General features: G+C 45.1%; 2 protein-coding genes across 6 annotated transcripts in view; both read left to right on the forward strand.

The window, feature by feature from the left end:
• LOC100380677 (receptor-type tyrosine-protein phosphatase beta) overlaps window positions 1-6025 on the forward strand; it is a 44104-nt gene extending 38079 nt beyond the window's left edge. For both annotated transcript variants that reach the window (XM_082957387.1, XM_082957388.1), the window contains 8 exons: window positions 126-216; window positions 609-685; window positions 1560-1694; window positions 1838-1960; window positions 3704-3867; window positions 4152-4287; window positions 4534-4654; window positions 5080-6025. In XM_082957387.1, coding sequence (XP_082813513.1) covers window positions 126-216; window positions 609-685; window positions 1560-1694; window positions 1838-1960; window positions 3704-3867; window positions 4152-4287; window positions 4534-4654; window positions 5080-5102 — 870 coding nt within the window. In that variant the 3' untranslated portion in view covers window positions 5103-6025. The remainder of the gene's footprint in view (window positions 1-125; window positions 217-608; window positions 686-1559; window positions 1695-1837; window positions 1961-3703; window positions 3868-4151; window positions 4288-4533; window positions 4655-5079) is intronic.
• An 83-nt stretch (window positions 6026-6108) lies between these two features.
• LOC106561545 (fibroblast growth factor receptor substrate 2) lies at window positions 6109-18714 on the forward strand. Of its 4 annotated transcripts, none has more exons than XM_014125618.3 (7): window positions 6109-6248; window positions 7067-7166; window positions 7318-7409; window positions 7655-7841; window positions 8896-9015; window positions 9525-9688; window positions 16987-18714. In XM_014125618.3, the coding sequence occupies exons 3-7, from the start codon at window positions 7344-7346 to the stop codon at window positions 18142-18144; spliced, it is 1695 nt and encodes a 564-aa protein (XP_013981093.1). In that variant the 5' UTR covers window positions 6109-6248; window positions 7067-7166; window positions 7318-7343; the 3' UTR covers window positions 18145-18714. The 4 variants fall into 4 exon arrangements, with proteins under 4 accessions (XP_013981093.1, XP_013981094.1, XP_013981095.1 ...); XM_014125619.3 differs by having other exon boundaries at window positions 6149-6533; XM_014125620.3 differs by having other exon boundaries at window positions 6149-6529.
• Window positions 18715-22093: the final 3379 nt, after the last annotated feature.

Below are 22093 nucleotides of genomic sequence, written 5' to 3' on the forward strand. Positions count from 1 at the left end.
TGATAACCCTCCTTTAATTTAAAATTGTGAAATGGTAGATTGATTGTGAAATGTTATGGAATGCATACAGTATTTACGTACAGTAGGTATCTATGGTAACCCTAACGTGCCACTTCCTGTGTAAGGACCTGAAAGACGTAGGAAGGAACCAGCCCCTGGACACAGCCCTGCTGCCAGAGAACAGAGGGAAAAACCGATACAACAACATCCTGCCCTGTGAGTCAGACAAACCATGGTATTTCATAGGGTTCAAATACATAGACAAAAGACAAGGGGATTGAGAGATTTATTTCTTGTCTGCAAGGAGTTTTTGTCTGCAAGGCTCATGTACAGTAGTAATGCTTTTTACCTTATTTTAAAATGTGTTATGTACATGGTCATGTATGTGTCATAACAGTGGAGGCTGTTGGAGGGAGGACGGCTCATAATAATGGCTAGAATGGAGTTTATGGCTGGAATGGAGTGAACGGCATGGTATTAAACACGTGTTTGATACCATTCCATTTACTCCATTCCAGCCATTATTATGAGCCGTCCTCCCCGCAGCATCCACTGTGTCATACTAAAATGCCAACTCAATGTCTTTGTGCACGGCCTGTGTTGTGTAGACGATTCGACCCGTGTGAAGCTGTCCTATGTGGATGATGATCCGTGCTCTGACTACATCAACGCCAGCTACATTCCTGTAAGTTATCCAAACACACCGACAAATCCGAACCAAATGCCACTCTGGTCAAATCCCCTCTGTTGCGTGGTGTCGGGGGTGGGGCGCTGGAGGTGGTGGGGGTCGGGGTGGAGCGCTGGAGGTGGTGTGGGTCGGAGGTGGAGCGCTGGAGGTGGTTGGGGTCGGGGGTGGAGCGCTGGAGGTGGTGGGGGTCGGGGTGGGGCGCTGGAGGTGGTGAGGGTCGGGGTGGAGCGCTGGAGGTGGTGTGGGTCGGGGTGGGGCGCCGGAGGTGGTGGGGGTCGGGGTGGAGCGCTGGAGGTGGTGGGGGTCGGGGGTGGGGCGCTGGAGGTGGTGGGGGTCGGGGTGGGGCGCTGGAGGTGGTGGGGGTCGGGGTGGAGCGCTGGAGGTGGTGGGGGTCGGGGTGGAGCGCTGGAGGTGGTGGGGGTCGGGGTGGAGCGCTGGAGGTGGTGGGGGTCGGGGTGGGGCGCTGGAGGTGGTGGGGGTCGGGGGTGGGGCGCTGGAGGTGGTGGGGGTCGGGGGTGGGGCGCTGGAGGTGGTGGGGGTCGGGGTGGGGCGCTGGAGGTGGTGGGGGTCGGGGGTGGGGCGCTGGAGGTGGTGGGGGTCGGGGTGGGGCGCTGGAGGTGGTGGGGTATAATGTGAACAAAGACAGTACTGCATGAACTCAGTTAGTCATGGCAGGATTGATTGATTAATTCTCAGCCTTATTCCTCAGTTAGTATACCTGGGATGAACTACTTACTTTGCTCCCTGTCGAGCATAAGGCTACAACAGGCCTACAGTCCTAAGCAGCTTTTTCATCTTCTCCCCAAATTTACCTAGTGTAATAAAGGTCAGATGAAAAACAAAATGTAAATTAAATCTCTTCTTCTTTCAGGGGAACAACTTCCGTAGGGAGTACATCGCCACTCAGGGCCCACTTCCTGGAACCAAAGATGACTTCTGGAAGATGGTGTGGGAGCAGAACGTCCATAACGTTGTCATGGTGACCCAGTGTGTGGAGAAAGGCAGGGTGTGTTGAAGGAGCAGCCATTTTGCTTCGTCCGGACCAGTGTTGTCCATTTGGGAGTAGCTGCTATCATGTTCTATTGAACAACGTGTTATTACAACATTGTTACTAGTGTAATTACAATGTTACTATCCATGTGTTTCCAGGTAAAATGTGATCACTACTGGCCCTTCGACCAGGACCCTCTGTATTACGGAGACCTCATAGTTCAGATGTTGTCTGAATCTGTGCTGCCAGAATGGACTATCCGGGAATTCAAGATCTGTAGCGTGAGTGTGGATGACACTCACTGATTTTAAAAATACGGTTTCAAAATAAGGTTGTTATCTAGAAAGTTATATATTGTGTGTTGGCCTTATATACAGTTTCATACATAGTAGTGATTGGATTTTAACATATTGAAATATGACCATAATTGTCTTAATGCTAATGCTAATGCTGTCTTGATATATCATATGTGACAGACTACAGTATAGTAAATCAAATCAAAAATCCAATCAAATTTTATTAGTCACATGTGCAGAATACAGGAAATGCTTACTTACGAGCCCCTAACCAACAGTGCAGTTTCAAAAAAAATACGGATAAGAATAAGAGATAAAATTAACAGGTAATTAAAGAGCAGCAGTAAAAAAATAACAATATATACAGGGGTGTGCCGGTACAGAGTCAATGTGCGGGGGCACCGGTTAGTTGAGGTAATTTGTTCATATAGGTAGAGTTATTAAAGTGACTATGCATAGATGACAACAGAGGGTGGCAGTGGTGTGGAGAGGGGAGAGGGGGCAATGCAAATAGTCTGGATAGCCATTTAACTAGATGTTCAGGAGTCTTATGGCTTGGGAGTAGAAGCTGTTTAAAAGCCTCTTGGACCTAGACTTGGCGCTCCGGTATCGCTTGCCGTGCGGTAGCAGAGAGAACAGTCTATGACTAGGGTGGCTGGAGTCTTTGACAATTTTTAGGGCCTTCCTCTGACACCGCCTGGTATAGAGGTCCTGGATGGCAGGAAGCTTGGCCCCAGTGATGTACTGGGCCGTTCGCACTACCCTCTGTAGTGCCTTGCGGTTGCCATACCAGGCAGTGATGCAACCAGTCAGGATGCTCTCGATGGTTCAGCTGCAGAACCTTTTGAGGATCTGAGGACCCATGCCAAATCTTTTCAGTCTCCTGAGGGGGAATAGGTTTTGTTGTGTCCGCTTCACGACTGTTTTGGTGTGCTTGGACCATGTTAGTTTGTTGGTGATGTGGACACAAATGAACTTGAAGCTCTCAACCTGCTCCACTGCAGCCCCGTCGATGAGAATGGGGGCGTGCTCGGTCCTCTTTTTCCTGTGGTCCACAATCATCTCCTTTGTCTTGATCATGTTGAGGGAGAGGTTGTTGTCCTGGCACCACACGGCCAGGTCTCTGACCTCCTCCCTATAGGCGGTCTCATTGTTGTCGGTGATCAGGCCAACCTCTGTTGTGTCATCGGCAAATTTAATGATGGTGTTGGCCGTGCAGTCATGAGTGAACAGGGAATACAGGAGGGGGCTGAGCACGCACCCCTGAGGGGCCCCTGTGTTGAGGATCAGCGTGGCGGATGTGTTGTTACCTACCCTTACCACCTGGGGGCGGCCCATCAGGAAGTCCAGGATCCCGTTGCAGAGGGAGGTGTTTAGTCCCAGGGTCCTTAGCTTATTGATGAGCTTTGAGGGCACTATGGTGTTGAATAAGTAGCTAGTTGTGTGTACACTCTTAGAAAAAAGGGTTCCAAAAGGGATCTTTGGCTATCCACATAGGAGAGCCCTTTTTGGTTCCAGGAAGAACACTATTTGGTTCCAGGTAGAACTCTTTTGGGTTCCATGTAGAACCCTCTGTGGAAATCAAAAGGGTTCTACCTGGAGCCAAAAATGGTTCTTCAAAGGGTTATCCTATGGGGACAGCGGAAGATCCCTTTTAGGTTTTTTTCTAAGAGTGTAGTCAGCCCCTAGTAAGTCTCTCTTTCCAGCTGTGTCCTGTCTCCCATGCAGGAGGACCAGTTGAACTACTCCAGGGTGGTGCGTCAGTTCCACTACACGGTGTGGCCTGACCACGGCGTCCCAGAGACCACCCAGTCACTCATCCAGTTTGTCAGGACTGTCAGGGACTACATCAACAGGACCTCCGGGTCTGGGGCTACCGTGGCTCACTGCAGGTGGGTCCCCAACTCCCTAGCTCCCCCATTCAACAAACAACACTCTAGGACACACTGAGATATAGTGTGTTGTCTTCCCTGAAAAAACAGTTATAGTTACAGCATGCAGTAATGACCAGGGTTGAGGTCAGTTCCCTTTCAGTTCAAAAGAAATTGACTGAAATTATGTAGTGAAATTATATTTACCCTCTCCGTTTGGGTAGTGTGACTAAATTTTATCTGGCCTCCGACCCTCTCTCTCACTCTCTTTCTTTCTCTCCCTCTCCCTCTCCTCCCTATGACAGTGCTGGCGTGGGCCGCACAGGCACCTTCATATCCCTGGACAGAGTGCTGCAGCAGCTGGACACCAAGGACACAGTGGACATCTACGGAGCTGTCTTCGACTTGCGCCTCCACCGCTCACACATGGTTCAGACTGAGGTGAGACTGTCTGTGGGGGTCCACTGGCTGTGTGTGTGTGTGTGTGTGTGTGTGTGTGTGTGTGTGTGTGTGTGTGTGTGTGTGTGTGTGTGTATGTGTGTGTGTGTGTGTGTGTGTGTGTGTGTGTGTGTGTGTGTGTGTGTGTGTGTGTGTGTGTGTGTGTGTGTGAACCCCAGAACCCATGTTATGTAATAACATATCCTGTAATAACAGTTATATTTCTGGATGTGTTAATTTTCTTTCCAGTGCCAGTATGCTTACCTGCACCAGTGTGTGAGGGACGTCCTCCGAGCCAGGAAGCTTCGCAGTGAGCAGGAGAACCCCCTCTACCCCATCTATGAGAATGTGAACCCTGACCCCCAACGAGGTAAGCCCTCACATTCCTTAGGACTCTCTGTATTGTAGTTCATCATTGGAAGACATCACAGATGATCTATTCTTTCAAATATTAGCTTGGTGCATGGTCTAGTCTGTTTGTGCTTAGCCAACTCCTGTCTGTGTTAGTAATATAATATACGCCATTTAGCAAATGCTTTAATCCAAAGCGACTTACAGTTATGCTTGAATACATTTTTTGTATGGGTGGTCCCAGGAATCAAACCCACTATCCTAGTGTAGCAAATGTGTATGACATGGCGATGATAGTAGAGATGGCTACAACACATACATAAGACCAGGTTACTTGAGCAACCCTTTCAAACACACAATGCAGCTACGGTAGCACATATCTAGGAGGTTTGGTAGTTGGATGTCATCACAAATTATATTTTTTGTTTGTTTTTTTGCCTACAGATATGGTATATGCCAGGCATTAAAGATTGTAAGGACTACTGAAGGAGAAAAAAGAAAACAGTTTGTACTTTCACAAGTATAGCACTGCAGGGATACGTGGCAATTTTATTTTTCTACTATTTTTGTTGATTGTTCTTTCCAGATATGATGAAATATAGTAAAATGTATAGCTATTTAATTATATCAGATAATATGAAGTTTAACTGAATTGTATATACATGTCTTATATCTGTGTGTTTGTGTATATGCTTTACATTTGCATTATTGGCATTTGTACACAGTTTTTTCTTATTTTTTGTTTAGCTATCATTTGCACATTATTATGTGGCACAGACCAAAAAACATTATACACCAAAAACTGTAAAAAATCTGATAATACATAAATCAAATTCCTATAACAGTATTCACATATTCAATAAGTGTATAGGCTACTGTAACTTTCACAAGTCACTTTTCTAAAATGTTAGACAAAAATGATTTCTGTTTGAAGTTACACTTATTTTCATAAGCACTGAGGACATACATAAATATATGATATATGTATGTAGATGAACACATTATACATGTATTTGTAGATATTGTATAAGTGTGATATATCGCTTGAATATAAAAAAGGATTATCATATGCGTTATGAAAGCACACCGTGTATGTTGTGTAATCCACATTTGTGTGTAGCCTATGTAAAATAAGAATGATGTATTTTATCATCATGTCATGGAACTACAAATCACACATCTGCAAATCCACAACCCTACATTGTCAACATGACTGTAATCATATGAGTGAGTGATTGGATTCTGTGAATCGTTACACAAATGATAGTAGTTACTGTATGTAGTTTTCCCATGTTGCAATCAATGTAGGCCTGTAATCATATCAAAATGAGGGAATTAATATATTCTTCAAGTGTTTCAATAAAATACTTACATAACTGAAAAAATATAATTGATATCATTTTTTATTCATATTATTCATTTATCTATGATTCATTGTCAATATTGATTTATGCTGGTCAGAGGCCACAAGAGTCACAAACCCCGCGCATGCGCAGTTCACCACATCGAAAATGATTGCCTCAAACTCTCGGAAGTTTAGCCAAGTTGCTGTGATGTAGCTGGCCAGCTAGCAGCTACATACATATCGTTAGCTAAAAGACGGTGCCACTAAGGTAAAATAGCTTATTTTATTGTTCCACTCTATATCGAGACATAAAGGATTTTACATGGAATTACATCACTTTGCGTTCGAAAACAAGAATGGTCGCCACCTTCGGAAGACGTTGTGATTGTTTTTTTGCGCTTTAGCAACCCAGAGGAAGGATGGTAGAGTTGAGCTAACACAACAGGCTAACGCTAGCTTAATATGCGATAGCAGAGCTAGCTAGCTTGGTTGCGATCGTTTGTGTCTGAAACGTTTGGAAGAACTACCCCATCCATTTGCCAGGGACTCGTAGGTATCCGTTAATGTATTAGCAAAGAGATGCATTTGATTTAGATTTGTTTTTGACCAATTACTAATTAGCTAGCTAACGTTAGTTATCTTGGCTAGTAAAGTTAGGACTTAACCACAGACTTCGAGTGCGGAGAGCTAGCTAACTAGCTAATTAGCCAGAAAGCTACACATGAAGGTGCTACGCTAGTTTGTCCACACCACGTCTAACCAATAGATGAAGATACTAACGCTAAATTAACTATTTTATTAGTCATACCGTTTCATATCAGTAAGGTAACTAAGTCAAAACATTGTAATCTGATCTCATTTAAAAAAAGCTTTGGCCCATGCTACTACAATGGAGTTAGCCACCGTAGCTAGCTAATTAGCTTTCCTAGCTAGCGAACGTTACATTTTTTTACTTGGAAGACACAAAGGCTAACTAGCTAGCTAACTCCAATTGTATCACAAACTAGCTTGCTAGATCATCAGATGTCAAATGTATTCGTCCAGCTAGCTACCTAACTTGGCTGACAGTAAACTAAATGTGTGCAGGGCAGGCCCACATTTTATGTTGGCATAGCAGATAAAGCATCATGACTGCTCCTCCTCAGCCTCGGAGGAAAGAACCAGGGATACTGGTGGCTGGATCTAGGTAAGAAATAAACCCTCAGTTAATAAATAGTTTGTAAAGGTCACTTTGTCTCTTTCACATCAATCAAATGTAGCTAACTACAACTCCATGATGTTCATTCACTCACTGACACTGTATTGGCTCTTATGGTTTCACATTCCTTATCCCCCAGACATCAGATGGTGCTCTGAAGAAGCCATGGGAAGCTGCTTGAGCTGTCCAGAGAAGGAGTCAATCCCAGATAATCATCAAACTAAATTTAAGGTTGGTCTCTTGATCTGTAACAACAATCCTACTTCAATGGTGGGCCATTGCCGAGCTGAGTCAACCCAAATTCTAGGTATGACAGATTTCGCAACATGTCGAAAACAATCTGTAGACTTTCCACCTGAATTATTGGGAAATATTGGTTTCGCAATGAATACCATCTTCAGTGCATTGCAGTGTAGACATGTTTGTGTTGACTGACACAGAGTGACTGTTGTCTAAAGTTATTGTTCTGTTGTCAGGTGATAAACGTGGATGACGATGGGAACGAGCTGGGCTCAGGCGTGATGGAGCTGACGGAGGCAGAGCTGGTCCTCCACACCCATCGCCGTGACGATGTTAGGTGGCCTTACATGTGCCTGCGTCGCTATGGCTACGACTCCAACCTCTTCTCCTTCGAGAGCGGCCACCGCTGCAAGACGGGACCAGGTCAACTAATAGAGATTTTCATTCCACACAATTATTGTTTTAGCTTATTTTATTAGTTGCTAAGCTAAGTTAACTAACGTATGTGGTGCCTCAGCTGCCTGGGCAGGAGTATACATACAACGGTGTAATAATGTTGAAAATGTTATACACAGTGTTGTGGATCTAACATGAACCATGGTAAACATCAGAATACATTGAATCACATCTGCAACTAAGTCAGTAGACCCCAACAACATCAGCTTTGTTATTGATATATTGACTTGGACCAGTCATTGATTATGCTGCAATGCCAGTGACAAAAATGTCTGTGTGGTTATTTTTGGACTCCATACATGCTTTCAAAAGGATGAGGTCTGGTGGCGAGAGAGAGGGAGAGATGGGGGTTGGGACAGGGGGGGGTGGTTACTATGGGTTCCGGTAAGTCAGGCTCGTTGTGTTCCCACCTCATGCTGTGATGATGAATGACATAATACTGTGATTACCAGAAATATTAGTCAGAAATAGAATCATTATGACATCATTGACTAAGTATGGATTGGATGTCCATTTTAGTGATTCTATTTCTGTGGTTACAGTATTGATGCCTGTGTCTGACTCTGTGTGGTGTTGTGCTGTGTTTGAGAGGGACTTTTTATTTTGTTTGTTGCACAAGTAGAGCATAGCTGTGTGTTCTGTGTTTTCTCTTTGTGCATTATGCAGTGTTAGTTTGTTTCTAATGTTATGCTGTACTTATGGTAGTGCCTAATGTGTTCCTTCTTGATATTTTGCTATCTTTTCTTTGTCCTTTATCTCTACCACTCTGTTGCCTTCCCCTACCCAGTCCAGTGATCACAAGGTATACAAAGGCATAGGTTCAAAGACCCGATAAATGTACAAACCTTTTGTAAACATGAAGGTCTAAGCAGTGTTGATAATGGTTGTGCGTCTCAATAGTCTGTATTGCGGTCGTGCGCCCATAAGTGATTCCTGAGTAGTTTTTTTTTACTTCAATTTGACTGCAGTTTGACTGTGTTTTATTTGTTTCTTGTCTTTGCGTTTGTTTGTGTGTCTTTAGGTATCTTTGCCTTCAAGTGTGCGCGGGCAGAGGAGATCTTCAATATGCTGCAGGAGGTAATGCACAGCCACAGCATCAGTGTGGTGGAGGAGGCCGTGCTGGAGGCCAACCACCAGACTGGTAAGACCTTATTCATCCTACAACTAGAACTTGCACTGGCCCAATTATGAATACTTCTTCCCATACTTGCAATGACATGAAATGCCCAATGCCATATATATACACACAACACGGAAATATATATGATTTCCGTGTTACTGGACCTGCATTGGGTGCGTAACCTGATTAGGGTATTCTGCCCCCCCCGGCAGTGCTCAGAATGACAGAAATCACATTTAGAATTTAGAATATGGTAATTCATATTATCAGAACATGCAAGTCGAGGATGCAACAATGTGCGGTCCTTCTTACCGAATTTTGATGTGCTCTTTGAACATGTTAGAATAACTGTCCACGTTTACTTTTCCTCAGCCAATCACTAGCATATGTCAATCTACTATAGTTGAAACGTTTAGGCTACCTATTCTATAGTTTAGCTTATCGAGAAAGAAATGGCCTATTCCAAATAGACTCTGGGACATTGTCCCCACTGACCCCACCCAGTTCTTCCCTTCTCTATGTCTATCTAGCTCTGGGCTACTCTGTCCCCACCGTGCCCAATGGTGTCACCCGGACCCCTTCGGTGGGCGACACCCCCTCGCACCCCTCCACACGCCACCCGTCTGTGGCCAGCACCCGCCTGCCCTCGGTGGGAGAGGAGTCCTCACACCCCCTGCTAGTGGCTGATGATGCGGTGAGAGAGCAACTCAACACCAAACTAGAGTTTTTTTTTTTTTCGGGATAAAAAGGGGCTTAGGTGGAGGTCGGGGGCTTGGCAGGTGCGGCTGAATTTTAAAGAACATTTTAGAGGCCCCCATCTTGGCGGTGTAGATACATTATTGCATTTGTAAGCTCATTTCCTGCAATTATATGCATTTTGTCATGGCTAATGCTGTGTTCTTTTGCTCAAACTTAACTAAATCTATACTGCTAAATTCATTGTTTTGGGAATTTTCAAATCTTAAAAAAAAAATGTTTTTATACCTTTTATTTAACTAGGCAAGTCAGTAAAGAAGAAATTCTTATTTACAATTCTACATTCCAAGATGGCGTAGCAGTCGGTCGTGTGTTATTGTCTTTGTCTTATCCCATGTCTTACCCCGTGTAAATAGCCTTTTTTTTTTTCTTCGTATACATTTTAATCTCACTTTATATCTATGAACAAAATATACTTTCCTGCAACCCAATGTGGTACAGATCTGCTATTTTTATTCCTTATAACTGAAACCTCCGTCAGCTAACTAGCTACTAGTCTTTGTTAGCCACGGCTAGCGGTCTTCACCTTTTAGCTCGGACACCACCAGCTTTAGCTCGGACAATACATGCCAGTCTGCACAGTGCGATATCAACCCAGAGCATATCGGACTGCTTCTCCCTACCACGTCACCGGATTCCTGCCGCTCAAGCACCAGTTAGCCTTGAGCTAGCCACGAGCTAGGCCCATATACCAGCTAATTCTAGGGCAGCAATCCATCTTTTGCCAATTGTCCTGGACCTTTGTTGTCGATGCGGAGCCCCGCCGATCCATCACGACTTGTCTGCTGACGTGGTCGCCCGATGTGGTCTCAACTGGCTTTTCCTTTGCGATGTCGCCAAAGACCCATCTTCATGGTACCCCATTTTGTTTATCTGTCGGCCCCACCCTCGAACTCAGGTCCTGTATGTACCTAACTGACCCGCTCTGCCCATTCATCGCCATTTACCCGTTGTTGTCTTAGTTCTCCTGATCAACACCTGTGACTGCTTTAAGCCTCTCTCTAATGTCAATATGCCTTGTCTACTGCTATCTCGGTAAGTCCTTATTGTTTTATTTCACTGTAGAGCCCTCAGTCCTGCTCAACATGCCTTAGATAGCTCTTTTGTCCCACCCCACACATGCGGAGACCTCACCAGGCTTAACTGGTCCCACCAGAGATGAAACCTCTCTCATCGTCACTCAACGCCTAGGTTTACCTACACTGTACTCACATCCTACCATACCCTTGTCTGTACATTATGCCCTGAATCTATTTTACCACGCCCAGAAATCTGCTCCTTTTATTCTCTGTCCCCAACGCACTAGACGACCAGTTCTTATAGCCTTTAGCCGTATACTTATCCTACTCCTCTGTTCCTCTGGTGATGTAGAGGTTAACCCAGGCCCTGTAGACCCCAGTACCACACCTATTCCCCAGGCGCTATCATTTGTTGACTTCTGCAACCATAAAAGCCTTGGTCTCATGCATGTTAACATCAGAAGCCTCCTCCCTAAGTTTGCTTTACTCACTGCTTTAGCACACTCCGCCAACCCTGATGTCCTAGCCGTGTCTGAATCCTTAGGAAGGCCACCAAATATCCTGAAATTTCCATCCCTAACTATAACATTTTCTGCCAAGATAGAACTGCCAAAGGGGGCGGGGTCGCAATCTACTGCAGAGATAACAGAACTCTGCAGGCTATGCTATCCAGGTCTGTGCCCAAACAGTTTGAGCTTCTACTTCTAAAAATCCACCTTTCCAGAAATAAGTCTCTCACCGTTGCCACTTGCTATAGACTCCCCTCAGCCCCCAGTTGTGCCCTGGACTCCATATGCGAATTGATTGCCCCCCATTTATCTTCAGAGTTTGTACTGTTAGGTGACCTAAACTGGGATATGCTTAACATCCCGGCCGTCCTACAATCTAAGGTAGATGCCCCCAATCTCACACAAATTATCAATGAACCTACCAGGTACAACCCCAAATCCGTAAACACAGGCACCCTCATAGATATCATACTGACCAACCTGCCCTCTAAATACACCTCTGCTGTCTTCAACCAGGATCTCAGCCTCATTGCCTGCGTCTGTAATGGGTCTGCGGTCAAACGACCACCCCTCATTACTGTCAAACGCTCCCTAAAACACTTCAGCGAGCAGGCCTTTCTAATCAACCTGGCCTGGGTATCCTGGAAGGATATTGACCTCATCCCGTCAGTAGAGGATGCCTGGTTATTATAAAAGTGCTTTCATCACCATCTTCAATAAGCATGCCCCGTTCAAAAAATGTAGAACTAAGAACAGATATAGCCCTTGGTTCACTCCAGACTGCCCTTGACCAGCACAAAAACATCCTGTGGTGGTCTGCATTAGCATCGAATAGCCCTCGTGATATGCAACTTTTCAGGGACATTAGGAACCAATATACACAGTCAGTTAGGAAAGCAAAGGCTAGCTTTTTCAAACAGAAATTTGCATCTTGTAGCACAAACTCCAAAAAGTTCTGGGACACTGTAAAGTCCATGGAGAATAAGAGCACCTCCTCCCAGCTGCCCACTGCACTGAGGCTAGGAAGCAATGTCACCACTGATAAATCCACGATAATCGAGAATTTCAATAAGCATTTTTGTAGGGCTGGCCATGCTTTCCACCTGGCTACCCCTACCCCGGCCAACAGCTCTGCACCCCCCGCAGCAACTTGCACAAGCCCCCACCCGCTTCTCCTTCACCCAAATCCAGATAGCTGATGTTCTGAAAGAGCTGCAAAATGTGGACCCCTACAAATCATCTGGGCTAGACAATCTGAACCCTCTCTTTCTAAAATTATCCGCCGCAATTGTTGCAGCCGCAATTACTAGCCTGTTCAACCTCACTTTCATATCGTCTGAGATCCCAAGAGATTGGAAAGCTGCCGCGGTCATCCCCCTCTTCAAAGGGGGAGACACTCTAGACCCAAACTGTTATAGACCTACAGTTGAAGTCGGAAGTTTACATACACTTAGGTTGGAGTCATTAAAACTTGTTTTTCAACCACTCCACAAATCTTTTGTTAACAAAATATAGTTTTGGCAAATCGGTTAGGACATCTACTTTGTGCATGACACAAGTCATTTTTCCAACAATTGTTTACAGAGAGATTATTTCGCTTATAATTCCAGTGGGTCAGAAGTTTACATCACTAAGTTGACTGTGCCTTTAAACAGCTTGGAAAATTACAGAAAATGATGTCATGGCTTTAGAAGCTTCTGATAGGCTAATTGACATCATTTAAGTCAATTGGAGGAGTACCTGTTGATGTATTTCAAGGCCTACCTTCAAACTCAGTGCCTCTTTGCTTGACATCATGGGAAAATCAAAATAAATCAGCCACGACCTCAGAAAAAGATTTGTAGACCTCCACAAATCTGGTTCATCCTTGAGAGCAATTTCCAAACGCCTGGAGGTACCACGTTCTTCTGTACAAACAATAGTACGCAAGCATAAACACCATGGGACCACGCAGCCGTCGTACCGCTCAGGAAGGAGACGCGTTATGTCTCCTAGAGACGAACATACTTTGGTGTGAAAAGTGCAAATCAATCCCAGAACAACAGCAAAGCCCTTGTGAAGATGCTGGAGGAAACAGGTACAAAAGTATCTATATCCACAGTATACAAGTCCTATATCGACATAATCTGAAAGGCCGCTCAGCAAGGAAGAAGCCACTGCTCCAAAACCGATATTAAAAAGCCAGATTACGGTTTGCAACTGCACATGGGGTCAAAGATCGTACTTTTTGGAGAAATGTCCTCTGGTCTGATGAAACAAAAATAGAATTGTTTGGCCATCGTTATGTTTGGAGGAAAAAGGGGGAGGCTTGCAAGCCGAAGAACACCATCCCAACCGTGAAACAGTGGCAGCGTCATGTTGTGAGGGTCTTTTGCTGATGGAGGGACTGGTGCACTTCACTAAATAGATGGCATCATGAGGGAGGAAAATTAGGCGGATATATTGAAGCAATATCTCAAGACATCAGTCAGGAAGTTAAAGCTTGGTCGCAAATGGATCTTCCAAATGGACAATGACCCCAATCATACTTCCAAAGTTGTCAAAATTGCTTAAGGACAACAAAGTCAAGGTATTGGAGTGGCCATCACAAAGCCCTTACTTCAATCCTATAGAAAATGTGTGGGCAGAACTGAAAAAGTGTGTGCGAGCAAGGAGGCCTACAAACCTGACTGTTACACCAGCTTTGTCAGGAAGAGTGGGCCAAAATTCACCCAAATTATAGTGGGAAGCTTGTGGAAGGTCCCAGAAACATTTGACCCAAGTTAAACACTTGTAAAGGCAATGCTACACTCAATTAGTTTTTGGTATGTAAACTTCTGACCCACTGGGAATGTGGTGAAAAAAATAAAAGCTGAAATAAATCATTCTCTGTACTATTATTCTTTTCACATTCTTAAAATAAGTGGTGATCCTAACTGACCTAAGACAGGGAATTTTTACTAGGATTAAATGTCAGGAATTGTGAAAATGAGTTTAAATGTATTTGGCTAAGGTGTATGTAAACTTCTGACTTAAACTGTATATTCATCCTGCCCTGCCTTTCTAAAGTATTCGAAAGCCAAGTTAACAAAACAGATCACCGACCATTTAGAATCCCACCATACCTTCTCCGCTATGCAATCTGGTTTCCGAGCTGGTCATGGGTGCACCTCAGCTACGCTCAAGGTCCTAAACGATATCATAACCGCCATCGATAAAAGACAATACTGTGTAGCTGTATTCATCGACCTGGCCAAGGCGTTCGACTCTGTCAATCACCGCATTCTTATTGGCAGACTCAACAACCTTGGTTTCTCAAATGACTGCCTCGCCTGGTTCACTAACTACTTCTCAGAGTTCAGTGTCAAATCGGAGGGCCTGTTGTCCGGACCTCTGTCAGTCTCTATGGGGTGCCGCAGGGTTAAATTCTCGGCCGACTCTTTTCTCTGTATATATCAATGATGTCGCTCTTGCTGCTGCTGCTACCCTCGTAAAAATCCTACCGATCCTTGACTTAGGCGATGTCATTTACAAAATAGCCTCCAACACTCTGCTCAGCGAATTGGATGTAGTTTATCACAGTGCCATCTGTTTTGTCACCAAAGCCCCATATACTACCCACCACTGCGACCTGTATGCTCTCGTTGGTTGGCCCTCGCTTCATATCCGTCGCCAAACCCACTGGCTCCAGGTCATCTATAAGTCTTTGCTAGGTAAAGCCCCGCCTTATCTCAGCTCACTGGTCACCCCCAACTCTTTCTTTGGCCGCCTTTCCTTCCAGTTCTCTGCTGCCAATGACTGGAACGAATTGCAAAAATCACTGAAGCTGGAGACATATCTCCCTCACTAACTTTAAGCATCAGCTGTCAGAGCAGGTTACCGATCACTGTACCTGTACACAGCCCATCTGTAAATAACCCACCCAACTACCTCATTTTGCACCCCAGTATCTCTACTTGCACACCTATCATTCCAGTGTTAATGCTAAATTGTAATTATTTCGCCACTATGGCCTATTTATTGCCTTATCTCCCTAATCTTACTACATTTGCTCACACTGTATATAGATTTTTCTAATTGTGTTATTGACTGTACGTCTGTTTATCCCATGTGTAACTCTGTTGTTTTTGTCGCACTGCTTTTCTTTATCTTGGCCAGGTTGCAATTGTAAATGAGGACTTGTTCTCAACTGGCCTACCCCGTTAAATAAAGGTCAAATAAAAAAAATGAACCCTAACGACGTTGGGCCAATCTCAGCCGGGTGTGATACAGTCTGGAATCGATCCAGGGTCTGTAGTGATGCCTCTAGCACTGAGATTCAGTGCCTTGCACCACTCTGGAGCCCCTTTTTATTCTCAAAGATATTATAAAAAATATATAGGTTAATTATCTCTCTGCATACTTTATAACTGGGTTTAGTCATTGATTTATTATTTTTGTTACACCGTTTGGACTTAAGTGACCTGAAATAACGCTTAGGCAACCCGCACAAAAAATGTAATGGTAGAAAACTCCCTTCAAACACATTAAGATCTGAGGAAATAGAATAAGGCCAGCACACTGAAATACTCCAGCCCCTATAGCTTTATATACTGAGTGTACAAAACATTAGGAACATCTTCCTAATACTGAGTCGCATCCCTTTTTGCCCTCACAACAGTCTCACTTCGTCGGGGCATAGACTCTACATGGTGTCAAGTGTTCCACAGGGATGCTGGCCCATGTTGACGCCAATGCTTCCTACAGTTGTGTCAAGTTGGTTGGATGTCCTTTGGGTGGTGGACCATTCTTGATACACATGGGAAACTGTTGAGCGTGAAAAACCCAGCTGTGTTGAAGTTCTTGATACACTCAAACCGGTGCGCTTGGCACCTACTACCATACCCCGTTCAAAGGCACTTAAAACTTTTGTCTTGCCCATTCACCCTCTGAATGGCACACATACAATCCATGTCTCAATTGTCTCAAGTCTTACAAATCCTTCTTTAACCTGTCTCCTCCCCTTCGTCTACACTGATTGAAGTGGATTTAACAAGTGACATCAATAAGGGATCATAGTTTTCACCTGGATTCCCCTGGTCAGTCTGTCATGGAAAGAACGGATGTTCCTCATGTTTTCCACACAGTGTAGATGAAACAAGACCTCTCAATAGAAATGTTGGAGTTGTTTGGCAGAGCACATTTTGAGGTATCCTAGACCAGGGGTTCTCAAACCTTTTGTGTCTGGGGGCACCTTTTTGTGAAAGAAAATTGAACAGGGACTCCCTCAAAATCAGAACACAACTTGTGTTAGATAAAAATGGCATATAAGGAGTTTTACTATTACTCCGGCAGTGCATGGCTGGACGAACCAAGGCTCAGGCCATGGTAAGGAACATTTTACTGCCGGAGACTGACCAGGGGAATCCAGGTGAAAACTATGATCCTTTATTGAGGTCACTTGTTAAATCCACTTCAATCAGTGTAGACGAAGGGGAGGAGACAGGTTAAAGAAGGATTTGTAAGGCTTGAGACAATTGAGACATGGATTGTGTGTATGCCTCTAAACTTATTCCATGGATCCCTTGGCCAAAATAATATTCATTTAAATTGAGAACCCTGTCCTAGACTAAAGAGAACATCCACTGTGCCACTTGTGACATTGATGGGTAATAATGAGTTTATGTAAAAGCTGCCGAGTTGGTGTGATGACGATGTTATATTAACCTCGTCTCCTGATCCGTCTACAGATCCACACCTATGTGAACACCACAGGTCTGCTGGATGACCAGCCTAGCCCTCTGACTGTTCCAGCCCCTCTGGACAGCCCCGACTCAGGCCAGTCCCAGTGTCCCCCTACACCCCCCCCTCCACGGGTAGCCAGACCAGAGCCTCTGCCCCCCATGCCCCAGCTCCAGGAAGAGCCCCAGGTACTACTGGAGCCCCTGGGGGTGCGCTTCGTGCTGGGACCCACCCCTGTGCAGAAGAAGATGACCAAGGGGAAGCAGTCTACTGGGGGTGGAGATGGAGAGGAGGCAGGGGAGGACCCAGAGTCCCCGGATCTTGGAAAGGGGGAGACTAACAGCCACACGGACACACACTGTGCCACAGAGGCCCCAGCCCTACTGGAGGGCCAGCCTCAGCTGCCCCACACACACTCCAACGGCACCTCTGTCGGGGTTACTGCCCCAATAACAGCCCCCCGCCTCCACCGCACGCCCCCCGACACCCTGCAGAATGTTAACAACTCAGCCCAGCGACGCACGGCCCTCTTGGACTATGAGAACCTCCCGGCCCTGCCGCCCGTCTGGGAGACCCGCAAGCCCAGCAACGAGGAGGTGGAGAACAATGGAGGCGGCCAGGGGGGGCTGAAGACGCCATCCCTCAACGGCTACAACCACCACCACCACAGCCTCCTCCACCACTCCTACTCCCACCCCCTGTCAGCCTACCCCCCTCTTTCGCCCATGGAACCCTCCCACAACTACGTCAACACAGAGAATGTGACGGCTCCTCTCAGCGCCCGCTGTGCCCCCGACATGGTACGCCGCCGCACCGATGGACCCACCATCTTCAACTTTGACTTCCGGCGGCCGTTGGGGCTGCTGTGTCAGGAGCCTCCCAAGACGCTCAACTACATCGAGGTGGAGATGGAATCTACCACCACCTCTTCATCCGCAGCTGCCAAGGGTGCCTCCTCGGACACCAGCAACCCCCACACGCCCCGCACCCCCACCTCGCCACTACCGCCTACCACCCCCACGCGCCGCACCGAGCTCTATGCCTTCATTGACATCGAGCGCACCGCCGCCATGTCAAGCCTGCAGAAGGCTCGGCCGCGCGACGACGGAACGTCGAGGAAAACGCGGCACAATAGCACGGAGCTGCCCACCAAAAGCACTGTCTGACTGAACGGATCCTTCTGGCACCTGTTTCTACTATGAACCCCTTTCAAAAGAAATATGAAAAAATGTGAAGGCAGTCTACACAGGGGACTTTCTTAATAAACAAAGACAGAGAAACACAGGCCATGGAGACATTGGAAATGTATTCAAAGAGACTCCAGAAATCGGTCTTAAATTAGATTGAAACAGACTTTCTGTTGTGCGTGTGTGTGTGTGTGTGTGTGTGTGTGTGTGTGTGTGTGTGTGTGTGTGTGTGTGGTTGGTTACCAAAGTAGGTACTTACTTGCGATATACCAATTTATTCCTATGGTAATATAATACCTCTTCTCCTTCACTCATTCTACAGTGCATTTGGGTTGTTTATTATGTTAATAAGACTGGACTGCATTCCTCCTCACCCAACCCCTGGTACAAATCAGTATTACTGAACAAAGCATTCCATTTAGCCTTTTTGAATGATATGATTCACTACATGCATTGCTGCTGTAATTTCAGTATCTGAGGATTACATGGTACACTACATGTTTCTGACAATGTACACTAGATTCTGGCACAATAAATGTCTGTTCTGTTTTTATGTATTCAACCAATCAATACCCCCCCCCCCCCCCCCCCCTCAACTCTAGTCCTAGATGACCTAGCACTGAATCTAGTACTAAACTAGATATGGCATGTCCCTCTGTCTAGGCATTGCTGACACATGCCAGATCTTATATCGCCTGGATAGGTATTTTACATATTGGCAAACCACATATGTTCTAACAATCTGGTGCACGACGGCACGATAGATGACGTGGCACGCCATCATTGGTTGATGCATGCAGCGTCTGAGCGGGGAACGCAACCAAAGTTTTGATGCAGTGTTGAGACTTGGTATTGGGTACGACTCGATGTGTAAATGACTGGATGTGGTTCGATATCCCTCTTGTTAATTCTATTTGAACAAATCAGATTATTCCGTCTGATATCCGTGCAGTTCTAATTTGGCTGTCAGCCCTTCAATGTATGATGTTCTTCTAGCGACAAGGTTCTTGTGGGTATTCATAGTGGAGCTGTCCCATCACAAAAGAAATGATGAGCCAGTCAACTCACTAGCCAACTGATTGTTCAAGATGTAACCAATAGTGAAGGAGCTAGGCACAACAGGGTGCCTTTTTAAAAATGTTTTTGACAAAAGGTAGACTCAGCAATATAACGTTGTTTAGGGCTCTATTCGATCTGTATCGCGGAAGTTCGAAGTTAGTGTGATTGAAACTTCAAAGCAATGTTTCTGCATTTAAGGCTAACGCAGCATATGTCAGCTCAATCGGAAATTACCTTTACATACATCTGTAACACTTCAGCAAGCAGAGGCACTGCCCCTCAAAACCAAGTCATCCATTTGAAAACGACCTACGTGGCATCTAAACGAGTCAGAAACATGTATTATAGTGTCCAAATTGTAACTGGGATCATTTTTGACAGTCAGTCTCCTCTAAAACGTTGTTTGTGACACCGCCGGACCGCTCAGCGCCCGGGTGTCGGTGAACAAACCGCTGCCCAGCGAAGGAAGCTATCATGCGGAATATGTGGTTGTAGTTCGCTGGTCCCCAGTGGTGGTGAGTACTGTATACATGTAGCTAGACCATAGACTATGGTTATGTATATGGTCATTATCGCTAGCTAGCTGTCTAACGTTATTCTGCCTCAATGCCACTCCGATTTGGCTTGGAAACACTGACGTTTCAAAAGAAGGCAAATCATTAGTAGGACACCCTTTTGTCGTGATTGTGATGTTGCCAGATTGACTTTAGATGCATTATAACTTTACCCAGTTTACTAAAATTCAGGGGACCACCATATTTTAGCTAGTTAACATTAGCATTGCTAGCAACAGTAACTCGACAGTAAATTTGACATAATATTGCAAAGTTGTTTGATACTAATTATTTAGCAGTGTCATCGTATTTCCATGCCACTATTACATTATCCTCCGAGGTGCAATCCATGTCTAGGGCACAAATAAATATTGTCTGCAGCTGGTGGTACTAGCTAACTCATGTATGACTACAACAGTGTAACGTTACTAACTAGCAGCAGAAACTCAAACATGTCACAGTTGGTTGCGTAGTGTAACGGCGTCACCGGCCTGGAGCCTATCAGTCTAGCTTCCAAATGAGATTCCGTTATTTCTCGAGCTATGTTTATAATTGAGGGTTGGTGGATTACATTAAGGGACATTTCCATTCCCTATATAACACAAGACACTGCGATAACATTCACCCTCCCCACTGCCGCACCATACTCTGGAATTCTTATCTTCACATTGCCAAAACCTCATCATCCCTCAATAACTTCAAGCGAAGACTGGGTCAGCCTGATGAGCCAAACTACTCAGTAATCTCCATATAGCCCAACTCACACACGCATTTAAACAAAACATATATTTGTTACATTTTGTGATTGTTTATCAGGTCATTTGTACATTTGATTAGTGTGTTTTAACTAACCTTTTATTTTTATATTTTTGTGGTGAGGTTTTTATATCAGCTCTTGGACTAACACCTGCACATGGTTTATTTTTTAATATCGTTTGTGTTTTCTTTGATGCAAATCAATTCAACCTTGAACCTAAATGACAAATTGTTGACCCAGTTTTTATTTAAGACAAAGTGCACAGTTGAGTGCCAGACTGATCCCCTGGTTATGAACAGAGGCCGGGACCTACCAGAAGGAGAAAAGATGGATATCATAAAATGTCCAGCAATGGTTTAGTGACCGCCAAAAACAATTTCCTTCACTGTTCACTTGCTATTTTCAAAAGGTTGTCAGTTACGACCTCAGAAGTACCCTTGTGACACCTCCTTTGTATCCCGACTCCAATGAAAAGGACACACCATCATAAGGCCTCTGACAGACGGCTTCGTCAACAGGTAAATGTGTTATGTGAAAAGTTGCATTAAAAAAATACCCGACTTGATAAGAGTAGGTTAATTACCCAGCCAAGCAGATACTAGTAGTAATTGTGAAGTGCAGTCTTGACTTGTTCAAACCTCAATTTTTTTTATTCATTTAACCTTAACTAGGCAAGTCAGTTGAGAACAAACTCTTATTTACAATGATGGCCTACCCCGGCCAAACACTAACGACGCTGGGCCAATTGTGCATGGCCCTATGGGACTTCCAATCATGGCTGGTTATGATACAGCCTGGAATCGAACCAGGGTCTGTAGTGACGCCTCTAGCACTGAGGTGCAGTGCCTTAGATTGCTGCGCCACTCGGGAGCCCATAGTACCGGTTTGTGTCATTAGCTATCCAACCTGCCATTGGGAATTGAATAGTGACTGTGTGTGTTCACAGAAACATGTATGGCGCCAGTACATGGAGACTTGCAAGATGAAGTCCAGTCTGGATACTGATTTCTCTGAATGGAAAGAGACCTGGCACTCTGCATTACCATTTTACTAGACAACTTTTACTGACTTTGAAAAAATATTGAATTGAATGGTATCAGTCAATATGGGGAGGTAGAAACCCTGTGTATTCTGTAACCGGATCAGGACACCACACAGACGTTGGTCAAGGTAGCCCCATTACCACCAGACAAAATGCCGATAGTCACAGTATCTGTATCGGCTGGGAATGACGATGAAAGATGCACATTGGTATATTAGCAGAATACTGCTTCTATGGTATTACCACCACTGGCCTGCTGGCCCCCCTACCTCTGAGGAAGCACAGTTCCCGCTCAGCCCAGTCAAAACTGTTCGCTGCTCTGGCACCCCAATGGTGGAACAAGCTCCCTCACGACGCCAGGACAGCGGAGTCAATCACCACCTTCCGGAGACACCTGAAACCCCACCTCTTTAAGGAATACCTAGGATAGGATAAAGTAATCCTTCTAACCCCCCCCCCTTAAAAGATTTAGATGCACTATTGTAAAGTGGTTGTTCCACTGGATATCATAAGGTG

The sequence above is a fragment of the Salmo salar genome, chromosome 10, assembly GCF_965601325.2.
Source record: "Salmo salar chromosome 10, fSalSal1, whole genome shotgun sequence".
Classification (NCBI taxonomy): Eukaryota; Metazoa; Chordata; class Actinopteri; order Salmoniformes; family Salmonidae; genus Salmo; species Salmo salar.